At 40.9% G+C, this 22477-nt stretch overlaps 1 protein-coding gene across 2 annotated transcripts; it reads left to right on the forward strand.

Annotated features, from left to right (window-relative positions):
* The first annotated feature begins 86 nt into the window (after positions 1-86).
* Positions 87-22243, forward strand: pam (peptidylglycine alpha-amidating monooxygenase). 2 transcript variants are annotated; one of them, XM_074617938.1, is made up of 26 exons: positions 97-176; positions 2264-2402; positions 2913-3033; positions 3237-3294; positions 3938-4025; positions 5196-5287; positions 5971-6054; positions 6632-6680; positions 6963-7030; positions 7330-7410; positions 7500-7576; positions 8424-8527; positions 8855-9048; positions 10227-10286; positions 12902-13171; positions 15125-15254; positions 15431-15547; positions 15664-15736; positions 16488-16698; positions 16975-17178; positions 17530-17645; positions 17915-18011; positions 18297-18347; positions 18488-18748; positions 19268-19327; positions 19611-22243. In XM_074617938.1, exons 2-26 carry the CDS (start codon positions 2308-2310, stop codon positions 19787-19789), a joined length of 2940 nt encoding a protein of 979 aa, XP_074474039.1. In that variant the 5' UTR covers positions 97-176; positions 2264-2307; the 3' UTR covers positions 19790-22243. The 2 variants fall into 2 exon arrangements, with proteins under 2 accessions (XP_074474041.1, XP_074474039.1); XM_074617940.1 differs by lacking the exon at positions 12902-13171 and having other exon boundaries at positions 87-176.
* Positions 22244-22477: the final 234 nt, after the last annotated feature.

Below are 22477 nucleotides of genomic sequence, written 5' to 3' on the forward strand. Positions count from 1 at the left end.
AAAAATAACTTTTGTAGAGCTGACGCCCTTATTCTGAAAAGAGGAAGTGTGGGTGCGAGCTTTGCGTTTGTAGAGCTGACTCTTTTATTCTGAAAACAGGAAGTGTCCTTGTTAGTTCTCACTAACCAGACTACAGGTTATCTAGTCAACACAGGACTTCAGACGTCAGCGAACAGGTACCATTTTTTAATATAAAAAGCATATATTCTTTAATATACTAAGTCTCAAGCTAACGGTCCACTTTATAGACACCTTTGATTAAACGAAGTACATTTAAAATACGATGTTTTAACCTGTCAACAACACATCAACGCAGAAGAACCGTTAGCTAACGTTAGCTTATTTACTGTTGATGCTTCCTGTTTGTTAGTTAAGGTGTGACATCAGTCAGTTAATGCTGTCTTTTGATAAACAATCATCTATTTTGAACATATTGAATTCAGTATTTGTGTTTATATCTACTTCTATTTCCACCCTAGCCTACGCAGATGTTTCTAATTTATCCCATTTATCTATCATTGCAAATTAAACCAACAGCAGTGTAACTGTAATGCTGTTATAATAATAACATGGTTATAACTGAGGGGTTTTAGGGTGGCTGTAGAAGAACATAAACATAAGAAAATGTTCAATATCAAATGCTATTGGTGTTTTCTGGTGCAATACGTGCAGTGGTCCATGAGTGGGATGAGCCCTGTTTCCATAGTTTCCTCAGTAAGGCTGTGATGTCAGCAGCACTGCTGCACTGCCCCTTCACACTCCTCCTCCTCTCCCTGTGTTATTTCCACCTTTCTCCGTTAAACAGAGATGAGTCACCACCAAGCAAGCAAGCTGAGCATCTCAGGGATTTTTTTTCCTTTGCCATTTATAAGATAAGCATCCTCTGGGTTATGTCCTTACAGCAGCAAGGCTGGAGCTCCATGGTGGGAGATGTGATAAATAGCATGGGACCATGGATTTTGTCAGAGATCTTGCCATACATATTGAATTTTGTATCAAAAATATCCAGGCAGACAGATAATAGATAGATAGATAGATAGATAGATAGATAGATAGTAACTTTATTGATCCCGAGGGAAATTCAAGTTTCCATCATCACAGTTCCATAGTGCAAAACATGTTAGTAAAAAGGCAGTAAAAAAGTTAGTAGTGCAAAGTACAAAAAAATATACCAGATATAAAAATACAAGGAGATGAAGAAAACTGTTAAAACTGAATATAGTGCAGGGTAACAGCTGTGATACAGGACTATTAAAAAAGAGAATATAGTGCAGAAGAGACTGTTAAGAATGAGTATAGTGCAGTACTCCAGTAGCTTAATCTATGAAAGTGCACTGTGTGCATATATATATATTGTCAAATGGACCAATCCTATTAACAACATGTGAATATTGTAAATAGAATGCATCGATGGAGTAAGTAAGTAAGCTTTATTTATATAGCACCTTTTAAACACACCGTTACAAAGTGCTTCACACACAAATGAAACATCAAACAATATGAAACACAGAAACAATGAGAAACAGATCAAACAAAAACAGACAAACACACATGTGGATGAGGCCTATAGAAAGGGTTGCCTGTAGAGATGGGTTTTTAGAAGCCGCTTAAAACAGTCCAGAGATTCCGAAGCTGTAATAGATTGGGGGAGGTGATTCCAAAGATTTGGGGCTAAAACAGAAAAAGCCCGACCACCTTTTGTTTTGCAGTTTGAGCGGGGGATGGATAAAAGGCCGAGATTAGAGGATCGAAGTGTTCAACAGGTCAAATATGGAACAAGGAGATCAGCAATGTAACTGGGGGTGAGGTCCCGCAGTGCCTTATATGTAATTAGCAAGATCTTAAAGTTGATTCTGAATTTTACAGGAAGCCAATGGAGGGATGCCAGAACAGGGGTGATGTGAGACCGACGGCTAGTTCTGGTTAATAACCTGGCCGCTGCATTTTGAACCACCTGTAGGCGATTTAAAGCAGATTGACTGAGGCAGGTGTAGAGGGAATTAAAATAGTCTAGACGGGAGAATATGAAAGTGTGAATTAATAGTTCAAGATCCGTGGAGGACAGAGCCAGCTGTGTTACTGGGTTCTATGCCTGTGCTGGGTTTGTCGTCACACGACCGTGGGATTCAGTTAACTCACGCTTTTTCAGGTGTTTTTTCCACCAAGTGTACATACTAAAGGAATGAGGTACAGCAGGGTTGCTACCTTCACCTACCCTCATATCCCCACTCCTCCTCAACCAGCCTCTTTTTCACATTTGCAGCCCAGACAGCAGCAGCAGCGAAACAAGCTGTGAGAACCACAGGCATGATGGGAGTCCCTGTGTTCTTTGTGGTGGTGCTCGCATTCATCTGTCACAGCCACAGCTTGGAAATACAAAACCCTCTCTACAGGTTCAAAAGGTAAGTAAAAAAAGCTCTCTATTTTTGGAATTGTAGATGTGAAATGGATTTTTGGAAAGTTTAAGCTGTTATTATGTCTGCCAGGCATATTCAGTTGTGTGTGCGTGCGTGCGTGCGTGCGTGCGTGCGTGCGTGCGTCTGTCCACGGCTTATCTTGCAAACTAGTGGACCCATCAGCCTAATATTTTTTGTGTATATTTATGACTATATTGTCAAGGACCTCTCGTGGTTGCAATGATTCACAATTTTTGAAAAACTGCAATTGAGTAAGTTTTATCAATTCTTGCCGTTTCCATACAGATTTTCTAATGTAGCACTTAAAAATGCGCCTAAAAATAGGTTAATGGAAACACGGCCACTGATGCATATGATCGTGTCTCAGTAGGGCAGTCAGTGTTTCCCCTAGGATGGGAGTTGTAGCAGCGGCTGCGACACTCCTGCATGTGAGCGAAGCAGGCACCTGTTGTGTAGCAGGAAGTAAACCACATTTTTCTTTTGTTCCTCCTCAAGGTCTCAGGAAAGCGTCTTGTCAGATCCCAGTGACTGCGTGTCCAGGAGCAGGCCGCAGGTCATAACAAACTTTCACAACTTCTCTGTGGATATTCGGATGCCAGGTGTTGTCCCAGCTGGGGTGAGTCTGTGTCTGTACTACTGAGTGAAGGCTCTGCAGCCCTTCACACAAACTGTTTTTGTAAAACTTAAATAAGGTTTTACTGTAAACATCTGTCTATAATGAATACATCATGAAGTTATGCTGCTGGACATTTCAGCCATTGACGACTGATCTCTATTATTCAGTCATGAATATGATCATTGTGTTCTTTAATGTTTCAGTCGGACACTTACCTGTGCACAGCATTTCCTGTGCCAACTAGTCGAGATGCATATATCGGTGAGTATATCTTCTTTTAAATACCTTTAGTTGACAGACAACATACAGTATGTAGCGCTACTCTAAAAGCAGAACTCATTGGTAACTGCGTCACTTGTAGCAGACATTTTGAAGGTAGCAGAAGTAGGGCTGGGCGATATGGCCAAAATCTTCTATCACGATATCGGTCATTTCATATCTCGATAACGATATATATCACGATATAGCAGGTTTTCTGATAATTCAAGAGATAAAGAGAGAGATAAACCACATAGTAAAGGGTATTTTGTATACACCTGTGTGAATTAATTACTTGACAAATGAAAAGTGCTGAATATTTTCTAATTTTATTAAGACCGTAATAAGAAAAAATAAGCTGTAGAGAGTAGTGTTTTGTTCTAGTTTTACACCTGCTTTGTTTACATTTGGTGTCATTGCATTGAACAAGTAATGGACATGTAGTGTGGCAGCGTCTCTCTGAAATGACCTGTGATTGGTCAACAAAACAGAGCCATGAGGAGGTGCAGAAGTCTAGTTATCTCTCAGAACACTTGAATTACAATATGCTGAAAGGTTATTATGGAATTTATGCCCAATGATGCCAAAAAAAGTGTTGCCTACTGAAGCTTCAAATATTTTAACCACAGTGCTTTTTCTTCCTCAGTGGACTTCATACCTCATGCCAGTATGGACACAGTCCATCACATGCTTCTGTTTGGCTGCAAGACTCCCGTGTCCACCAGCAGCTACTGGTAATATCCAATTTCAACACAGAGCCAGTGTTACAGAGCCCATCATCATTAATAATCATAACACTATCCCCCAGTACATCCTGTAGCAGCCACTGGCAGGGTTGTACAGCAGTGTTCAGACATTACATTGGTTTGTATTGTATCAGTGGTGCTCCAAACTCTAGCAGTAAGCTTTGTTAGTTGAGCGCAAGTCAAAACTCACTGGGGTTATCAGAATCAATCTACCGCTGTCATTTCCTTCTTCAAACCAAAAATGTTGTAACTTTTTGAGAAGATAGCCCGTTCCGCTTTTTGTCATCATAAACTGGATTCTTCTGACTCTTAAGAAAGAAGAAGACATACTTTATTGATCCTCAATTTCTTCACTCTGTTGTTTTTACACATTACACACAGGCCCCGAAATACATACACACACAAACAGGACCTATACACATGCATTAATGGAGATAATGGAGGTGAGTTGGGTTAGGGTCGCTGGCTGTAATCTCTGTTGAATCTGCGGTAGAAATTGACAAAGCCAAGGAACTGCTGGAGCTGCTTGAGAAAGACAGTTTGGGCTACTCTTATATAGGTCTGTCTTCACCTGCCCACTTTCAGTGATGTACCCAAAGAAGCCAACGGAGCTGAATAGGAACTCACATTTGTCTGACCATTACAAATAACTTTTTTACCAGGAGTCTATTGTATCACGCCCCTCTGTTTTTTTCTACTTGATTGTCTGCGTGCCAGTCCTTCGTTATGGAAGTGCCTGCAGGTGTTCTTTCCATCCAAAGGACATGTATTTCAGGACTGGGCACTGCATATGATGAAGACTGGAGGTTATGAGGTTGAGGCGGGTTGCATTGGTTCGCACTGAAATGACATTTGACAGCAACAGAAAATACAGTTTTAAAATACAGTTTTAAAATACAATTGCAACGAAATTATTGTCTCAAAGAGAGCGTGGCAGAATCTGTTTAGTTGAGTGAAACACCCAAAGTCCGCTGATAGAGTAGGAGCCAGTGAGAGACAGAAATATTGTGAATGAATGAGAGTGTAAGGAGGGTCTTCCTGACTGAACATCCACATCTGCTTCATTTGTTTTGCTCTGTGACTACCTCTGTAATTCACTGTGTTTCCCCCATCTGGTCATTTAAAGTGGTATTGATCTTGTTATTTCTCTCTCTCAAGGGACTGTGGCACTGTTCAAGGCACCTGTGAGGATGAAGCATCCATTATGTACGCCTGGGCGCGGAATGCACCACCCACTAAATTACCCAAAGGTATGTCTCTCAAAGGGTTGGGTCACAATTACTGGAGGAGCCAAGGTGTGTCGTTTATTATTATTATTATTATTATTATTATTATTATTATTATTATTTGTTCAGGCTGCAAATGTTCTTTGGTTAACATCACTTCCTGTAATTGGGATAGGGGTGTGGTGTTTACAGATAGAAGAAGATACTAATACATACTAAGCAGGAAATTTTGCAGTATACAAAAAAACGTGTCTCTCTCTGGTGGACAACAGTGAATCTAAACCTAGTTTGGCATTTCTCTACTGACATTTCTTGTTACTTACCAGCTGACACATACACATATACATCTGCAATCGGCCGTAGTTTTGAGATATCTGTCTCTGAGATTTTTCCCCCAATAGTAGTAGGTAAATGGAATTTATTTTGTGGTGCTTACATTATTGAAAAGTAGCACGCGCAAGCTTGGAGGATGACGTATGAATTGCAGCTTCTACTATAGTCATAGGTCATATTCCCATTTTAGCAACAATCTTCATTCTTTTAACTTCGAGCACAAAAATGTATTTATTTATTTAAAATTAATTAATTAATTAGTCAAAAAAGATTTGGCAAATATTGTTTTATGTACAGTTACACATTTTTCTATCTTTTGTCCCTGAGTTGTTTACATCTCCATGTCGCCGTTCTTCTCTCTATTGTCTCATCAGATGTTGGTTTTAAAGTCGGAAGAAGTTCAGGAATGACCCACTTTGTGCTGCAGATCCATTATGGAGATATCAGTGCTTTCAGAGGTGAGTCCTCATAGAAGTTAATTCGGCACATTTTTTATGGATGTCCAATCAGTGTTGATGGTAAATGTACTCAATTGAAGCACTGAGTTCCTCAGTGAGTGCTTTATTGATCCAGAAAACAGATTTTTATTTTCGCTATTCTTACAACTAGAGCCCGACTGATTTACCGGTCAGCCGATTTTATCAGCCGATATTGGCCTTAGGCAGATATATCGGTATCGGCGAACATGTACTCCAATTTGCGCCGATATCAACAATCTTTTTAAATAAACATAAATCAATAACAATGTTTTGATAACTCATTATATTATTGTTACTTAATTTCTCCAGTAGAGTGCATTCTGCTCAACACTGTAGCTGGTAGTGATAGAAGAAGCTCTTGACTTGTACTTTTGGGAACGATGCACTTCTCTTACTTTAGCCTCAAGTTATTAAATGTTCATGGTGTCTGGGATGAGATTACAGGAGTTTTTAAATCCTGACCAATTTTGAAATGTGCTGTCATCACGAATTTGAAGATACATTTGACAGATTTGAATTTGCTTGCGATGAAAACATGTTTGTTTTTGTTCTGCAGACCATCATAGAGATTGCTCCGGACTTTCCCTAAGAATGACATCCAAACCGTACGTTTTTTTACTTCAAAGCATTAACTTTTCTGTGATGCTAATAGAAGAAGTAGTGACTGTGAAATTTAGCACATGTATGAACGAAAAATGTCATGGTGGTTAGCTTGTTCATCCTGAGACTTCTGTTTTGTAAGTGTGAGAATGTACATGTAGACTTGAGAAGAAGGCAGAGGAAGGAAATGTCAGGGGAAACGTGGTTAAAAAAAAAAAAAAGAAAAGGTGACCAAAACTTTACAGCCTCCTCCCCTCTGACTATGTCTTTTTTTGCCCTCCTCAAAGGCAGCCATTCATTGCTGGCATATACCTGCTCATGTCTGTGGACACAGTTATCCTTCCAGGAAAAAGAGGTATGTTGTTTATTTCCTAGATGTAAATATGCATAACCCCCAAGCATGGATTTAGGCCAATTAAGGCTTCAGGAAACACTGAAGCACTTCTGTTGGGACATAAGGACAGATGCCTGTGCAATGAGGCGACAACTACAATAATTTACAGTACAATTAAATCTCCATTACTCCTATCACTTGCCTTTAATGTTTACTTAAAGACTTGCAATATTTGAACGTTACATTAAAGGACAGAAATGGTGTTGTACATTGATGAAAGATCTGGCCTGCCTTGACATCCCATAATTTTTCTTTGTTAGTTACAAATGCAGACATCGCCTGTGATTACACTTCATATCCCATCTACCCGTTTGCCTTCAGGACCCACACACACCACCTCGGTGAGTCACACCAGAGGATTTAGCAGTCCGTTTCAGAGTAACTTTTTATCAATATCAGTGGTAACCTGGATGAGTGTTTTTTGTCACAGGTAAAGTGGTCAACGGCTACAGGATCCGAGACGGGAAGTGGGACCTGATTGGGAGACAGTCCCCTCAGCTACCACAGGTACATATCACATCAGAAGGCAATTCAAAATGTTCGGGGTGTCCCCCGGAGTTCACAAGTTGTGACGTGTTTGTTGACGTTGTCAGAAATGGCGGAGGCCACGGAAGTACATTTTTCGGTGCATAATAAGTTAATATATTGTAATTGTAGTTGTATATTGTTTTACTTCATCATTTTATAATATGTCTGAGGGAAATGTTGATATTCCCAACGGCCTCATTTTTTGTCATTATGTCTTTGCATTTCCTGCGTTATGTTACCCACTTGCTAGCTTGCTAAATTGTTAGCCTCCGTGGCTTCTAGACGCCGGCAGTAACGTTAACATTGCCGTTGCTTAGCAGCGGTGTTCTCACGACTTAACCACTTGAACGCCAAGCATATCGTGTACACGACTTCCCATGTCGTAAACACGAGCTCATGAGTCTCATTTGAAGGCACCAATAGACCTTTTCATTGCCATTCTGTTGCTATGGCAACAGCTTTGGTCCAAGTTTACTTCCTGTCAGCTACTACATTAACAAACATTGCAACAGGAAATTCAAAGGGGCACATTTCAGATGTTTATGTTGTCAAGTTTGAAAATGTCTATACTCCCTTTATTAGTGAGATTTATCTTTGAATGAACTGACTATGTGTAGTATTCCAAACCTCTCTTACATAATTGTGATGACAGAAATATGGGATCGTCCAAGTTGTTCCCAGTTCTTTAAGGAGTTAATTACTAGGTTACATGTATATTGTAACTAATACAGCTGAGTTCAACCAAGAATATATTGATCACAACAGTTTTCAGTTCAGTAGAGTGCTGTTTGCTCATTGCTCAGCAGTGAATGTGTTTTCTCTCCAGGCCTTCTATCCTGCTGACAGGGAGGTGAATGTGAAGTATGGTGACACCCTTGCTGCCAGATGTGTTTTTACTGGGGAGGGCAGGACCTCCAAAACGTATATTGGGTGAGTAATGAAGTATAACCCGATGCACCACATTGTAGCTTACCTGTTGTTACTAACTCTACAATAGGCTGCGTTCTCTCAGGCTTAGCTAAGAATTGTGACCAAGGTATGTAGTACAGTGTAAAAATAATGTGCTCAATTGACAGTGAATATTGCCAATTTATTGCCTGGGCTCCAAAGGTAATGATTTGCAGCAGTCATTTATTAGAGTGTGATATTGGGCAGGTCTTTATGATACAGACACAGCACCGTTCCTCCTTTTTTTTTTAATGTCTAGTACTGTGAGTGGTGTGTTTATCCCCAGGTACTTTTCTGTTTCGTCTGCAGTGCTACCTCTAGTGACGAAATGTGCAACTTCTATATAATGTACTACATGGACAGCAAACATGCCATCCCCTACATGAGCTGCATGGACACCGGCTCCAAAGAACTGTTTCAGCATATTCCAGCTGAGGCCAACGTTCCCATCGCTGTAGCTCCAGACCATATGCACTCTATGATGCATATGGGGCCCTCAACAGGTACGAAGACATCACATATTTATTTATGCTGCATAGTTCTAACCACAGGGGTTTTCAAAGTCTGAGACCGTGGACCTCCCCTCACTCCCCCCCTCAGTTTACTTGCTTATTTTCACTTAATTCCTGAATTCATAGAAACTCAACAATTAAGGCCAAGATAGCCTAATGTTGCTGTTTGACATCAGACTACAGCAAATACATAAAAAAGTCTGTCCTTAAGGCATGTATTAGTTTCAGACTGTGGGACAGTGGGAAACAGTCCCCAAAACTGCTTCTCTTTAGGCTATTCTATGTGCTCTTCTTTTGATAACTAATCACTAATTCACTGAGCCTCCCCTGAAACTATTTAGAGTCTGCCTCCCACTTTGAAAACCTCTGCTCAAACGCACTGGATTCGACTGTTATCAGGCCATACTATCAGTCGCTATTACCACCATAGATGTGGGTCAGTAGGGGTCTACTACGCCTACTACGTTGTAAAAGTGAAAGTGAAACTTAAAAGCAACACGTTCTAACATGTAAAACTGAATGAAACGTCTTTTGAACACAAAGAAAAAGGCTTCTTTAGGTTTAGGCAAAAAAACTACAACTTCTTTAGGTTTAGGCAAAAAAAAGCACTTGGTTAAGTTGAGGGAAAAACATTGTGTTTTGGGTTAAAATAACTACGAACACAAACACAACTACACGTTTGTTTCAGACAGGTTGCGAACTCCAGTCTCCTGGGTGAAAGCCTCGACCCCTTATGTAGTTTCACACTGTCTATACTACAGCACCTGACTTCTCCTTCTGCTCCTGTCATAATTACTACGGCTGCTGGAGGTCACTGTCGTGTTATTTTATACCTTCTTTTGGTGATCTACCATGTGAATGGATGATAAATCTTACTAGTGGGTGTAGTAGGTCCCTATTGACCCACATCTATGGGGCTTATAGCGACAGATGACGCTAATTTAATATCCTGATAACAGTCTAATTTGCTGTCTAATCCATAGTTATTCAATTTAGTGTTTAATTGTTTTATTTGTATTTTTCTGTTGAAACGTTGCTAATGTAAGGTTCACACTCGCTTTTCAGACTTTTCTCCATGTGTGCCTCCTTGCCTTGTTTAATTTAGCTTACATCATGTTCATTTTTCAAAAAAGAACCTGTCTAACTAAACTTTGTTTTTTCCCCCAAAGATCATCAAGATAACAGATTGCTGACGACTAAAAACAAAGCAGGGCAGATTCCGGATCATGGTGAGTTCAAGGACAATGAGCTGCACCACTGTGTTATCACAACTACACTAGGTTGCAAAAGTATTTACCTTGGGCCTTATTACAGAAACGTCCTCAGTCTGGCAGTCTATCTATACTGCATTTAGGAAAAAATCTTATCTTATCTCAGGATAGGAATTTAGCTATTACAGAACTGTCCTATCTATCCTAAATCACGATGGCATAGATCATGTCCTAAATGCAAAGTAACTGCCAAAAAGGCAGCAGAACTGTTGTTACATCTGTAAGGCAATGGCAATGCAGATGGGGAACAACATGATTAAATATATAATATTATATATATATATATATATATATATATATATATGTAGGGCTGTCAAAGTTAACGCAATTTTTTTTATGCCATTCATTTCTTGTGCAACTTTGAGATTTTTAGGTTATAGCGGCCTCAGTTTTAAAGCTAGAGTGAAGATACTGGTATCATTATGAAACTAGAAAACCTAAGGAATCAGAAGGCTCTGATTAAAGGCTTGCTAGAGGAGTGCCTTGGACCTTTCTTCTTTCGTGAACCAAAGAGCACCTTTCATTACACTTGTTTGAACTTCCGAGCACTCCAGACCTTTTCTTTTTTTTTTTTTTTTAAACAAATGGAGGCTTGTTTAAATAACTTTATACAAATTACTGAGGCAAACAAGAATTATGGAAGACAGTATGTATATCTGCTCATCCTAACTTGTGTGTCATCCATTTAGTTAGACAGAAGGCAAAAGGATAACTGGACTGGCTGGTTACTGTTTGCCAAGCTCAGCCAGCAAAGCCAGCTAAATCATTAGCTCCCACTCAGTATGGTCTCACTCACAGTACATTTTGTCACTCGACCCCACCGATCACTCCACTGTTGTAATTTCCTAAATATGTATTACCATTTAGAACGAATGTGATATTAGGACTCAGCTCTCTGGCATTACTGAGCTTTATCTGGTTTCTACTGCAGTGAATTCACATTTTGGGGCGCTAACTAGGCTGTAACTCATGATTAATGTGAATCGCTTTGTGGTTTATTTAGACCTAATCAATAGAGACGTGTGTACTATGAAATCTGATGTCGGGAACTGACATTAAATTGTTTGTCTGCTACGGCATGTATCTGCTGTAGCAGCATATATTATCACATGATCTGCTCTTACAATCTGACTCCTTTGTGAAAAAAAATCAGAAACCAAAGAAGACAGAAATTTCTATTTTAAATTTTTTTTGGTTTCATGATGGCACCCCTAGTTTTGCATTAATTCGACAGGATGCCGCTAGGTATCTGTCTATGTAGGTGGATACCTTATTTCAAAACAGCCAATCAACTCTTGCATAAAGCAGGAACATCAGCGTTCTAGCATAGGCAGAACACATCGTCACACTGAGCCAGACAGCAGTTTGTCTCTCATTCCCATACGATTAAACATCAGGTTGATGTTGTTTTTGACAAGAGGACTAAATGTGACTTCATTGGACTCAACTGATAAATGCTTTGCTCTTGGCAGTGTAGCAGATCAAGTTATGGATATACTCAAATGCTGATTATCAAGATAAACTAAAGCTAATCATACTGTGACTTTATCATCAAACCGAGCTGGCCACCAGGTACGCCTGTTACTTTGATGTGCTGATGCCAGAGACTCTGCACTCAGACTGCGTTTTCTGCGTTGTGTTCTGTCTCCATTGTTTCGTGTTGCACATTGTCCATACGAGTGCAACGTGCAGTACAGATGCAGCCACCTAGAATTTCCCTCCCTTTGTGATGAGGCCCAGGCCGATCCGTGGAGGGTCCCTGCTGGGTCCTTGGCTGAAAGGAGATCCCCGCGATGATGTAGTGAACGCGGGGTCCGGCTGGTAACGCCCCCAATGGTGCCATATGTAGAAAACCAGTTGCAATGGTTTATCTATCCACCAGATGGAGCAGCGGTTATGGAAGCTGAAGCCTGAAATTCGTATCATATTTGATGAGAGCATACTTTTAATGATTAGACTATTATCCTATCATGATCATATCATCAGGTCAAGGATGAACTGATTCGATTGTGGTGGTCAAAGGTCAAGGTCACCTCACGTCTGTCCGATTCTCGTGAAAGTGATATCTCAGGAACTCCTGGAGGGAATTTCATAACATCTGGCACAAACATCCACTTTGACATGGATATAAAGTTCAGCTTGACTGGTTGGCGAAGGCATACAACAGCGAGGCGGTAATTCTCGTGGCAGGTATTCTCGAGCACATTGTTGTGACACGGGGAGCCCAGACACTTCACTAACATTTCAGTGTCGCTTCTTGTTCACACTTAATGTGCCATCGGTGTGCCACAGGTCTCCCTGCCCCCTCTTGAGTGTAGGTCACTATTTTACGTCACTGAGACGGCATGGACTGTGGGGGTTGTTAAAAGCAGATAATCAGCAGTGATGGAAGAACTATTCCGAACTTTTACTTGTGTACAAAAGACTGTCTTTTCTACTCTGCACTCTTTTCCTGTGCCCCGTGTGATTACCGCTTTAAGCCCCGAGGAGCGCATATAAAACGGGCAAAATCAAGCCTTTAGTCTCCTTGTCCTTTTATTTCCACTCTTTCCTTCTCTTGTCTGTCTGTGCAGGTGATCTCTATTCTCTTATGTCCAAGCTGCTAGGCCAGAGCAATGACGTAGTTCACATTCATAAGTACAACCCCAGGGAGATGCAGAGAGCTCAGTCTGAGTTGGTGGCTCAGATTGATAGCTTAATGCAAAACAAAGACCTGGGCTCTCCCAGTGCCAGACTAGCCTTCCAAACCAGGGATGATCCCGTTTTGGTGAGGGACAGAATCCACAAATTCCATCAGCTTGGGGCCACGGCCAAGCCGCCAAGAAGCAACGTGCTAGCTGAAGGTGGGTCCTGGATGCTATGATAACACATACACAGTACACATGTGGAATAGTATGTACACCTTATTATAAAACCAGGGCTTTATGTGAGAACAGTCTCTCCATGTTTCTTTTTCCTCCCAGGCTGTTGCATCTTGTGCTTCCTCCTCGCTTCTCACTCCTCATTCCTTTCCTCGCTGTCACTCATGGATATATTACTCAAACCGACCCCCACCGATGCAGCCCTTTGCATTTTTTCCTTTGTTTTTAACACAGTGTTATTTTCAGTCTGAATGTCTGATTACTCATTCACTCTGTCGTCCAATAGCATCCATATTAGTTCTGGCTTCAGTGCAAAAACAAGCAAACGTTACTCACCAGAACACACCCTGGTGTCCTTGAGGTCTAACGTGTTGAATGCATTTCCTTCCCTTTTTTTAAAAGATTGAATCCTGCATGTGTTTACTAGTTTACATTCTCCTTCTCTGACTCTGTTTGTACATTACTGCATAATTTGGCAAATGACCGCCGCATGTAGATCAGTGGAATAGTGTGAAATCATTAGCAGGAATATGTAATTCGCTACCAGCGCACATGCATTTGCATGTGGGTCCTTGTTGGCGTGCACATGTAACCTCTACAGGGAACCTTTTAATTCCCTTGTAGCACGAGTGGGTGAGTGGGTTGAATGACTGCTCTGTGTAGGGTGACCATATTTTCATATCATCATGCGCATGAATGTGCACGCGCTAATATGCACACACCGTAGGCGTTTTTATCAGGATGGCTCACTTGGCGTACCATCAGTGCATTTGAGCACGGGGTGGGATCCGAGAGAAGGCATTATTATAGACGGGTGCATTAGTGACAATCATGACTTGTCACATTCACTACTTTCACCCCCTTTAATCTCAGGGCTATCCCCCTCATGACGCACTGACAGTTTGGGAGTCCTGTAGAGAGTTTTCCTCAGAGGAAACTTATTGTTGTCTGGGACAACGGAAATTATTATTCAACTTTTAGTTTTGAACCAGAACAATCTCTATCACATCATGTTGCTCACCACAGCTACAGGTATGCTGTATGTTGGGAACATGGATGTATTAAGAGAACAGGATACGGCGTTGGAGCCGGGGCCCCGTTCATTCCTATGAAAGCTGCTCAGTGATGCATGAAGTCAAAATGGCCCGACTTCCGAGTGGAAAAGTACCCGGATCTTCCGGCGATCTTCCGCATCCATTGGGCCCACGGAGCAGGCGCAGTAGCGTCCGCTCGGTCACATGGCTCGGTCACGGGGTCACAGCCGTCACACTGTCGTCACGGCTTGCTGACTCCGCCTCCCAGCCCTTTGCTCCAGCCTCGGTCTGGGTCTCATTCACATGAACAGAGGAAGGGAAATAACTCTGGATTCAGCTATTAGTGCGTTTTACAACTTTCAGGACCTAATGATTTAAATAAGGGCTATTAGAGTGTTTGTACTGGGAAGTTGATTCACCTCAAAAAAAATTATCCGCTGAGTTACAGACGTCTCTTTCCCAATGTAAGTCTATGGGGAAAAGTATTTTTGGGCCCAATGGCATCACTTGACGGACACGAAAGTTGTAGTACCGCCGTTTGGCCACTCCGAAAATTGGCATCAACAACCGGCGCTCTTCCTGGAGGGCTTGGTTAGGAAGAGGTGTTAGACCTCTTGTGTGCAAACTGTCATTAATCTCAAATAACAGAAATCCAAATAGACTTATCTGGGATATCTATTTCATAGATATGCATTCCATTCATGTTAACTCACTGCAACATTGTGTTTGTGTGTGCTTATCCATTGTCACCGTTGGGTTGAGCCAGAAATACAGTAATCAACACTAAAACGAAAGCAGATCTATGTGAAGCCTCTTTTATTAATAGTTACAGAATGCCAGTGATCCCCTTTGACACCACGATAACAATCTGTGTGTGTGTGTGTGTGTGTGTGTTTTATAGACTACCATTTGGAGCAGGTCTCAGCGTGGCCTCAGAGCTCTCTCCAGTTGGGTCAGGTGTCAGGACTTGCCCTCGACTCGGATTCTAACTTGGTCATTTTCCACAGAGGCGACCACCACTGGGGGGCCGAGTAAGTCGCTATCACTTATTATATATATTCATTTTGTGTTTTTACAGACAGCTTCTGTCAGTCCTTGAAACTGAAATATACTATCTTAATGTATGATGTTTTAAACCGGGTGGATTTCAGACGGAGCAAACCAGAAGTTAATTAATGTAGAAAAATCACTATACTTGTTTTTTCAGCTCTTTTAACAACCAGGCCAGATACCAGCAGAAGTCCCTCGGTCCTATTCAGCAGTCCACTATTCTGGTTGTGGACCCAGTCAAAGGCAACATCCTGAAGGCTTCTGGCAGAGACATGTAAGTTAGAGTGTGCTTTAGTTTTCTAGTATGAACGGAGACACCAGGTATTTCTTGTACTGTTCTGTATTACGATGAGAATGAAACTGTAATGATTCGTATTTCTGATGTTGCAGGTTTTATTTGCCTCATGGGATAACTACAGACAAGAATAATAATTACTGGGTCACCGATGTGGCTCTTCATCAGGTAAGGTGCAGGTGGTATTCTAGCCCGACTGAGTATGTTTAAAAACCAGCTCAATAAAATCAGCTTAAGGCAGCCATCCATCCATCCATCCATTTTCTTCCGCTTTTCCGGGGCCGGGTCGCGGGGGCAGCAGGCTTAGCAGGATATTCCAGAAGTCCCTCTCCCAAGCAATGTTTTCCAGCTCTTCCTGGGGCACCCTGAGGCGTTCCCAGGCCAGACGAGATATACAATCTCTCCAGCGTGTTCTGGGTCTACCCTGGGGCCTCTTACCAGTTGGCCGAGCCCGGAAAACCTCCAAAGGGAGGCGTCCAGGAGGCATCCTGATCAGATGCCCGAACCACCTCAGCTGGCCCCCTTTCTATGCGAAGGAGCAGCGGCTCTACTCCTGATCTACCTATTGGATGTCTGAGCTCCTCACCCTATCTCTAAGGCGGAGCCCAGCCACCCTACGGAGGAAGCTCATTTTCGGCCGCTTGTATCCGCGATCTCATTCTTTCGGTCGCTACCCAAAGCTCACGATCATAGGTGAGGGTCGGAACGTAGATGTACTGGTAAATGGAGAGCTTTGCCTTCAGGCTCAGCTCCCTCTTCACCACAACGGGGCAGTACAGCGGCCGCATAACTGCTTATTTGTAAATAATTGATATGCACCATTAAAAAGTCATTTGTAAGCAGTAGGTCTGATGCTAATGTATCAAAGATCAAATCTATGAACACATAATGAACCAGGATCAATCTGTACTCTCACCAGGTGTTAAAAGTGAGCAGCGACGGCAGAGACGAAACGCTGCTGGCACTGGGAGAGGCTTTCACGCCAGGAAGTGACAAGAACCATTTCTGCCAGCCAACTGATGTGGCTGTAGACACTGAGACTGGGAACATCTTTGTGTCTGATGGCTACTGCAACGCCAGGATAATGAAGTTCTCTGCTGATGGCAAATACCTGTCTGAGTGGGGTGCAGGTAGGTGTATTTTTATGCAAATAACCACTATAGATGACGATAACAAAGTACAGTACAGTACTGTATACAGTACCCTCCCACCCCCGAACAATAGAGCTCCCCCGGAAGCTATGGTGTAATTCGAACACTAATTTACCATGCATATGTTTTTGTTGTTTTTATATGTTCTTCATAGAGAAACTGATTTATTAATAATGTGATAGTTCAGTAGGTTTACACATCAGTGGACACCATCTGCAGATATTCAGCCATCCTGTTTTATTGTTCTGACTAAAGGTTCGTCAGACAGGAGGAAGCGCACGCCCTTCCAGCTCCCCCACAGCCTCGTGTTCCTTCCCGACAAACAGGAGGTTTGTGTGGCCGACAGGGAGAACGGGCGTATCCAGTGCTTCATAGCCAAAACTGGAGAGTTTGTCAAGGAAATAAAGAAAGAGGAGTTTGGAGGGGAGGTGTTTGCCATCACGTACAGCCCTGCTGGAGGTTAGTTTACTGACTGAGCTGGCCAGTGACATTCATCACATGTCATTCCCTTGTCCCCTCCCTTTATTTTTTCCCTGTTGCTCAATTATAATGTGGTTACAGAACTGTTTAAACATTGTTTTATCCTCCCACTTGAGAAAGATTGCATTACTTTCCTTTTCAATCCCTGAAATGGGGCACTCAATTTACTGTCATGTTTAGGACTCAGCATGTGAATGGTCGTATAATATCTTCCAGGGGTCTGAAGGAGTCTGAGAAAATAGGATTCCCTTTATATTGTGTAATCGTAAGTGCCTAACAATTATTTGTATGTATGTGTGTGTGTGTTTGTGTGTGTTTGTGCGCATGAAGATGGCTTGATCTTTGCAGTAAATGGGGAATCTCCCTATGGTTCAGCTCCACTCAGAGGTTTTGTAATAGATTATTCAACCATGGATATTTTGGATACCTTCAGCCCAGAGAAAAAGGTAATCTCACACACACACACACACACACACACACACACACACACACACACACACACACACACACACACACAGACACGTCAATATCGCAGTCGATCACGTTCATTTAAAGGGACTCTATGTAAGAATCCGAAATTGCTTGTTAACAATGACACCTGTGGCCGTTAAGTCAACGAAAGTCAACGTCCAGTTGCGCACTCAAGAAGCCCTAGAGATGACTCCTTTTTGTCGCCAACACTTTTGCTTTAATCTGTATTTTGCTTCGTTTGCAGGAGTTTAAAATGCCTCACGACATAATCGAAACCAAGGATGGCAGCGTCTTTGTCGGGGATGCAGGCAGTAAAACAGTCTTCAAGTTCACCACCGAGAGTAAGCTCAGCTTCATTAAGACTATGATGAATCCAAACTATTAAATCTTCTCATGTGCAGAATCCATCCTAACTTGTGTGTGTATGCGTTAAGTGAAATTCACATTCACTATTGTGATACTGTAGATATCGGTGACAATACAGAAATCATTTTATTATTATTATTTATTATCATTTATAAGTCCTTTTAGTTGTGGCTTTGCAGATGAACTCTATGCCTGTAGTTTAACTTTACAGTTTTATTAACTCTGGATTTAATAAATACCTTTTCATCTTAATTTTCCAGAGTTACATCGCTCCGTCAAGAAAGCTGGAATCGAGGTTCAAGAACTTGAAGGTGGGTATTGATGCCGCTGAGGGTCCTGCCCGTTTCTGCTGATATTTCAAGCCGATTAGACTGTTGTCAGGCTATTAAATCATTTTTATTTTAATAACAATCTAATTTTACTTTTAATCCCAACTCTTCTCTCTGTATAGAGATGGAGGCGTTTGTCCAAACTAAAGTGAGGCCGGAGCACAACATGTCCAAGACAGCAGCCATCCAAGAGAAGCAAACTGCGGTTCTACAGCCTCAACCACAGAAAGAGGCAAAAGAGGAGGAGGAGGAGGAGGAGAAGAAGAGTGCACCAAAGCCAAAAAAAGAGCAGGGTGTACTCCCAGCCATTATCACCACCCTGCTACTCATCCCTCTCCTGCTGGTCATCTCTATTGGAGTCTTTATCTGCTGGAGGAAAAACAGTATGTATGATTCAAAAGGTTTTGGTTATTTAAGAACACCAAAAATAGAATAAATTCAATTTAAATTAGGCCACACAAGAGTCTTTTGTGGGATTTGAGCATATGACGTGCGCACTTTAGAAAATTTAATTAAAAAAATTGCAATATATCGCCTTACTTACAGTATCGCAATATATTGAATCGTAATCCCTGTATCATGATACGTATCGTATCTCCAGCCCTAGTTGCAGACATATAACATTCAGGTGATGCCCTATCCATAGATAGTAAAAGCTGTGGTAAAAGTTGCACTAAAAACCCTATTTGGGGTTGATGACATCAAAAGGTAAAATCAAGTGAAGTCATTAATGTCAGACAAATGACATAATGTTTGCAAAACCACTACCATAAAAATAGGAAAATAACAGAATGCTAAAAAATTGCACACGCTGCTCTACCCTGTATGCTTCGTTGTCTGTTGTACTCTTTAATATTCGGTCAGCATTCAGCTAAATATTGTTTGATATTGTTCGTTTGCAGACCGAAGTGAGGTGAAAACCGAACCCAGCTCTGTGGGAGGGCTCTTTGGAAAAATAAGAGGTAAGCCATTTATGATATTAAAAATAAAATGCCTTTTACACACCGTATCTCTTCCTCCACCTCCACAGCCACGAGGAGGTGCAGAAGTCTAGTTTTTCTCTCAGAACACTTGAATGACAATATGCTGAAAGGTTATTTTATGGAACTTTCGCCCCAATGATGCCAAGAAATTGTTGCCTACTGAAGCTTTAAAACATGCAACAGCCACATGTTGGATCACAACATGTATTTGTGCAAACTGCAGATAATGGTTATTTGTTTTCCCTCTCTGGTGTTTTGCCAGGTAAAGCTGTGGGCAGTCTGAACCTGGGGAACTTCTTTGCATCCCATAAGGGTTACACTCGTCAGGGCTTCGATCAGCTGAGCACCGAAGGCAGCGACCAGGAGAGGATCGGGGAGGAGAGCAGCGACTCGGAGAACGAGGAGTACTCCGCTCTGCCGCCACCTCAGTCCTCCTCGTAGACACTCTGGGGCCAGCCACCAACCTTCTGCTTACATTGCCAAGACGTATGTTTATTCATCATGTGTGTAACTGTTGTGTTAGCTGCCAATCTTATTGTTTATATATTTAATATTATTGTGTATATAAAAAATAATATAGAGTATTCTTTATTTAATTTAGCGGTGGTCTTGATACAGCCTTGGTGACACGATTCACATATATGAAAGATTGTTTTTTCCTCTAATCAAACTAGCATTTAGTGAAATTATATTAGCACAATCACCCAGACAAATGTTTGAAATATCTGGTGTCAGATTCAGCCTTAAGACGAGACCAAATCTGCCAACGAGCTGAGGTTACGCTACTTTTTAATTTGTTCAGTTTCACTTGTTTCAGGGATTTTCTTGAAATGAGCATCAGGAACTTGAAGAAAAAAAAATTCAGTGAAATTCTTGAAATAAGTTTTTTTTGTATTGGAAACAGGTCAAAACAAAATCCAAGCCCAATGCTGGATTTTTTTATTTTAACTCATGAGAAAATAAGCCAATCTTCACTGAATGACTTTTTCAGATGGGGAATATTTCTGTGTCAAGTATTTCACAGTTATTCAGTTGATGTTTTTTATTTTTTTTATTTGTACTCAAAGCCAAATCTTAAGGTCTCTGATTTCATGGCGCAGCACTATGACCGGCACAAGCAGCACTGCGACAGTTTGGTATTTTCCTGACCGTGAAAACACACAATTCAAATGATTATGATTATTTAAATATTTGCTTTGATTAATAATTAATTTAAAAAAGAAAATGTATATTGCTGTGAAAACATCTCCTTCAAACAACGGGATTTAATCAAGTTTCTCAAGCCAAAAAACTTAATTTTACGAGATTACATTTCAACACATCGTGACTGCACATACATTCCCCAAAGTCGTAGAGTGAGCTCGGAGACGCCCGTCCAGTCCGTGGTCCCCGAGACCTACTGTACCGCTTTGCGCTGGTCGCTGCTCCATTAAACAGAGCCCCAAGAAGAAAAACAGAGAACTGCTGTTGGCTGTTTATTTTGTTGTTTTGGAGTCAAAACTGGACATAAATATAGTGTTTTTCATGACATCTCAATATCTCAGTAAGAATTCAATTAAACAGAATTATGGAAATTTTTATTGTGATCTTAAAAATGAAGTTTTAATAGCACTGATAGACTATACCGTACCGTATAGACTGTTTAGTTTAACTGGAAAAGTGCATCCTTCCGTACATAAATCTCTTCCATGTAGTAAACCTACACACATTTTCATTATTATTACAACATGTTTCAGTTCGGTAACATTTCACTTGTAATTTTGTGCCTTTTTACGTCTGTATTTTGCCTTTTATTCAGCACCTGCCATTACATAAATGTACCATGGGATGAAAACAGCTGCTGCTAGTAGAGCTTGTAGTATATATTGATTTCTCTTCCTTTCAAATGATCGGATTATTACATATATATATATGTATATGTATATTTATATCTGTATGTATGTATGCATGTGTGCGTGTACGATGCCAATCAAACAGCCAAGTCTCAAGCACTGTAACTATTACGTCAAATTCACGAACTTCAGGAAATATTCAGATTTGAGAAGCTGAACCTTTAGCATTTTTTTTGCTTAAATTATTCATTTTAGAAATAGTTGAAGATATGTTTCTTTTTAATTCATCCATCCATCCATTTTCTATTCCGCTTATCCGGGTCCGGGTCGCGTGGGCAGCAGGCTTAGCAGGGACTTCCAGACGTTCCTCTCGCCAGCAACGTTTTTCTTTAAATGTCTGACTTCTGTTTATTTTGAATCATTGTGCACAGGTTCAGCAGCTGTTCAAAAGTCCATTACACAGTTACTACAATTTAGTACTTTGCTTGAGATTTAACTTAAAATAAAAAAAAAAATTATTAATTGATGAAGTTTTGATTTGATCAATTAATAATTTATAGGGATGAATGGAAAACTGAGAATATGGTCAGTAAACACTCAAACCTACAGAGTACGTCATAGGTTGTCAATAACAGGAAGTTATTCAGTGAAATCTGAATCAAGCACATGAGTAGCCCTAATACCAATGCAGCGTTTAAAAGCTAATTCACAGCACATACCTCATCAAAATACACAGAGGAGAATATATATGGTGGGATGACAGAATATTTTCCGTTTTATTCTGTATTCTCAGGTTTCATTTAATTTCCTTGATCTTAAATTTCATCCTGTATTCTCAGACCCTTCATCAAATATTTCTTGTTTATATCTATTACATCCACCATATCTGCATTTGCCATACAGTTTGTATGAATGATTTACTTAACGGCATGCCATAGAAAATTGCATTTCCGATGTTGCTGTCATATGTGGGCTATCTGATATTTATTTTCACACACTGGTTTTGCTGCAAGAGTAACTATTTTCAGTAACTATGTTATTTGTGTAATAAAGTATCTGCAAAGCATCAGAGTGTCGTGGAGGTTGTGGGTTGTGCAGCTGGAAAGTACTTATTATTGCATTATGTTAAGATAAGAGAGACGTGAGTAATGCACATTACGGGAGAGGAATTACGAAGATATTGTCTATTATGAAATGTTGTGCCACACCTAATAACCTTTCCTTGAACTGTGATCTTCCCTCAGTGGCCTCGGCTTCCTCTTCTTTTCTTACTTTCCTGTTGTTTTGTAAGCTGCCC

Source organism: Sebastes fasciatus, chromosome 19, assembly GCF_043250625.1.
Source record: "Sebastes fasciatus isolate fSebFas1 chromosome 19, fSebFas1.pri, whole genome shotgun sequence".
NCBI classification, from domain to species: Eukaryota; Metazoa; Chordata; class Actinopteri; order Perciformes; family Sebastidae; genus Sebastes; species Sebastes fasciatus.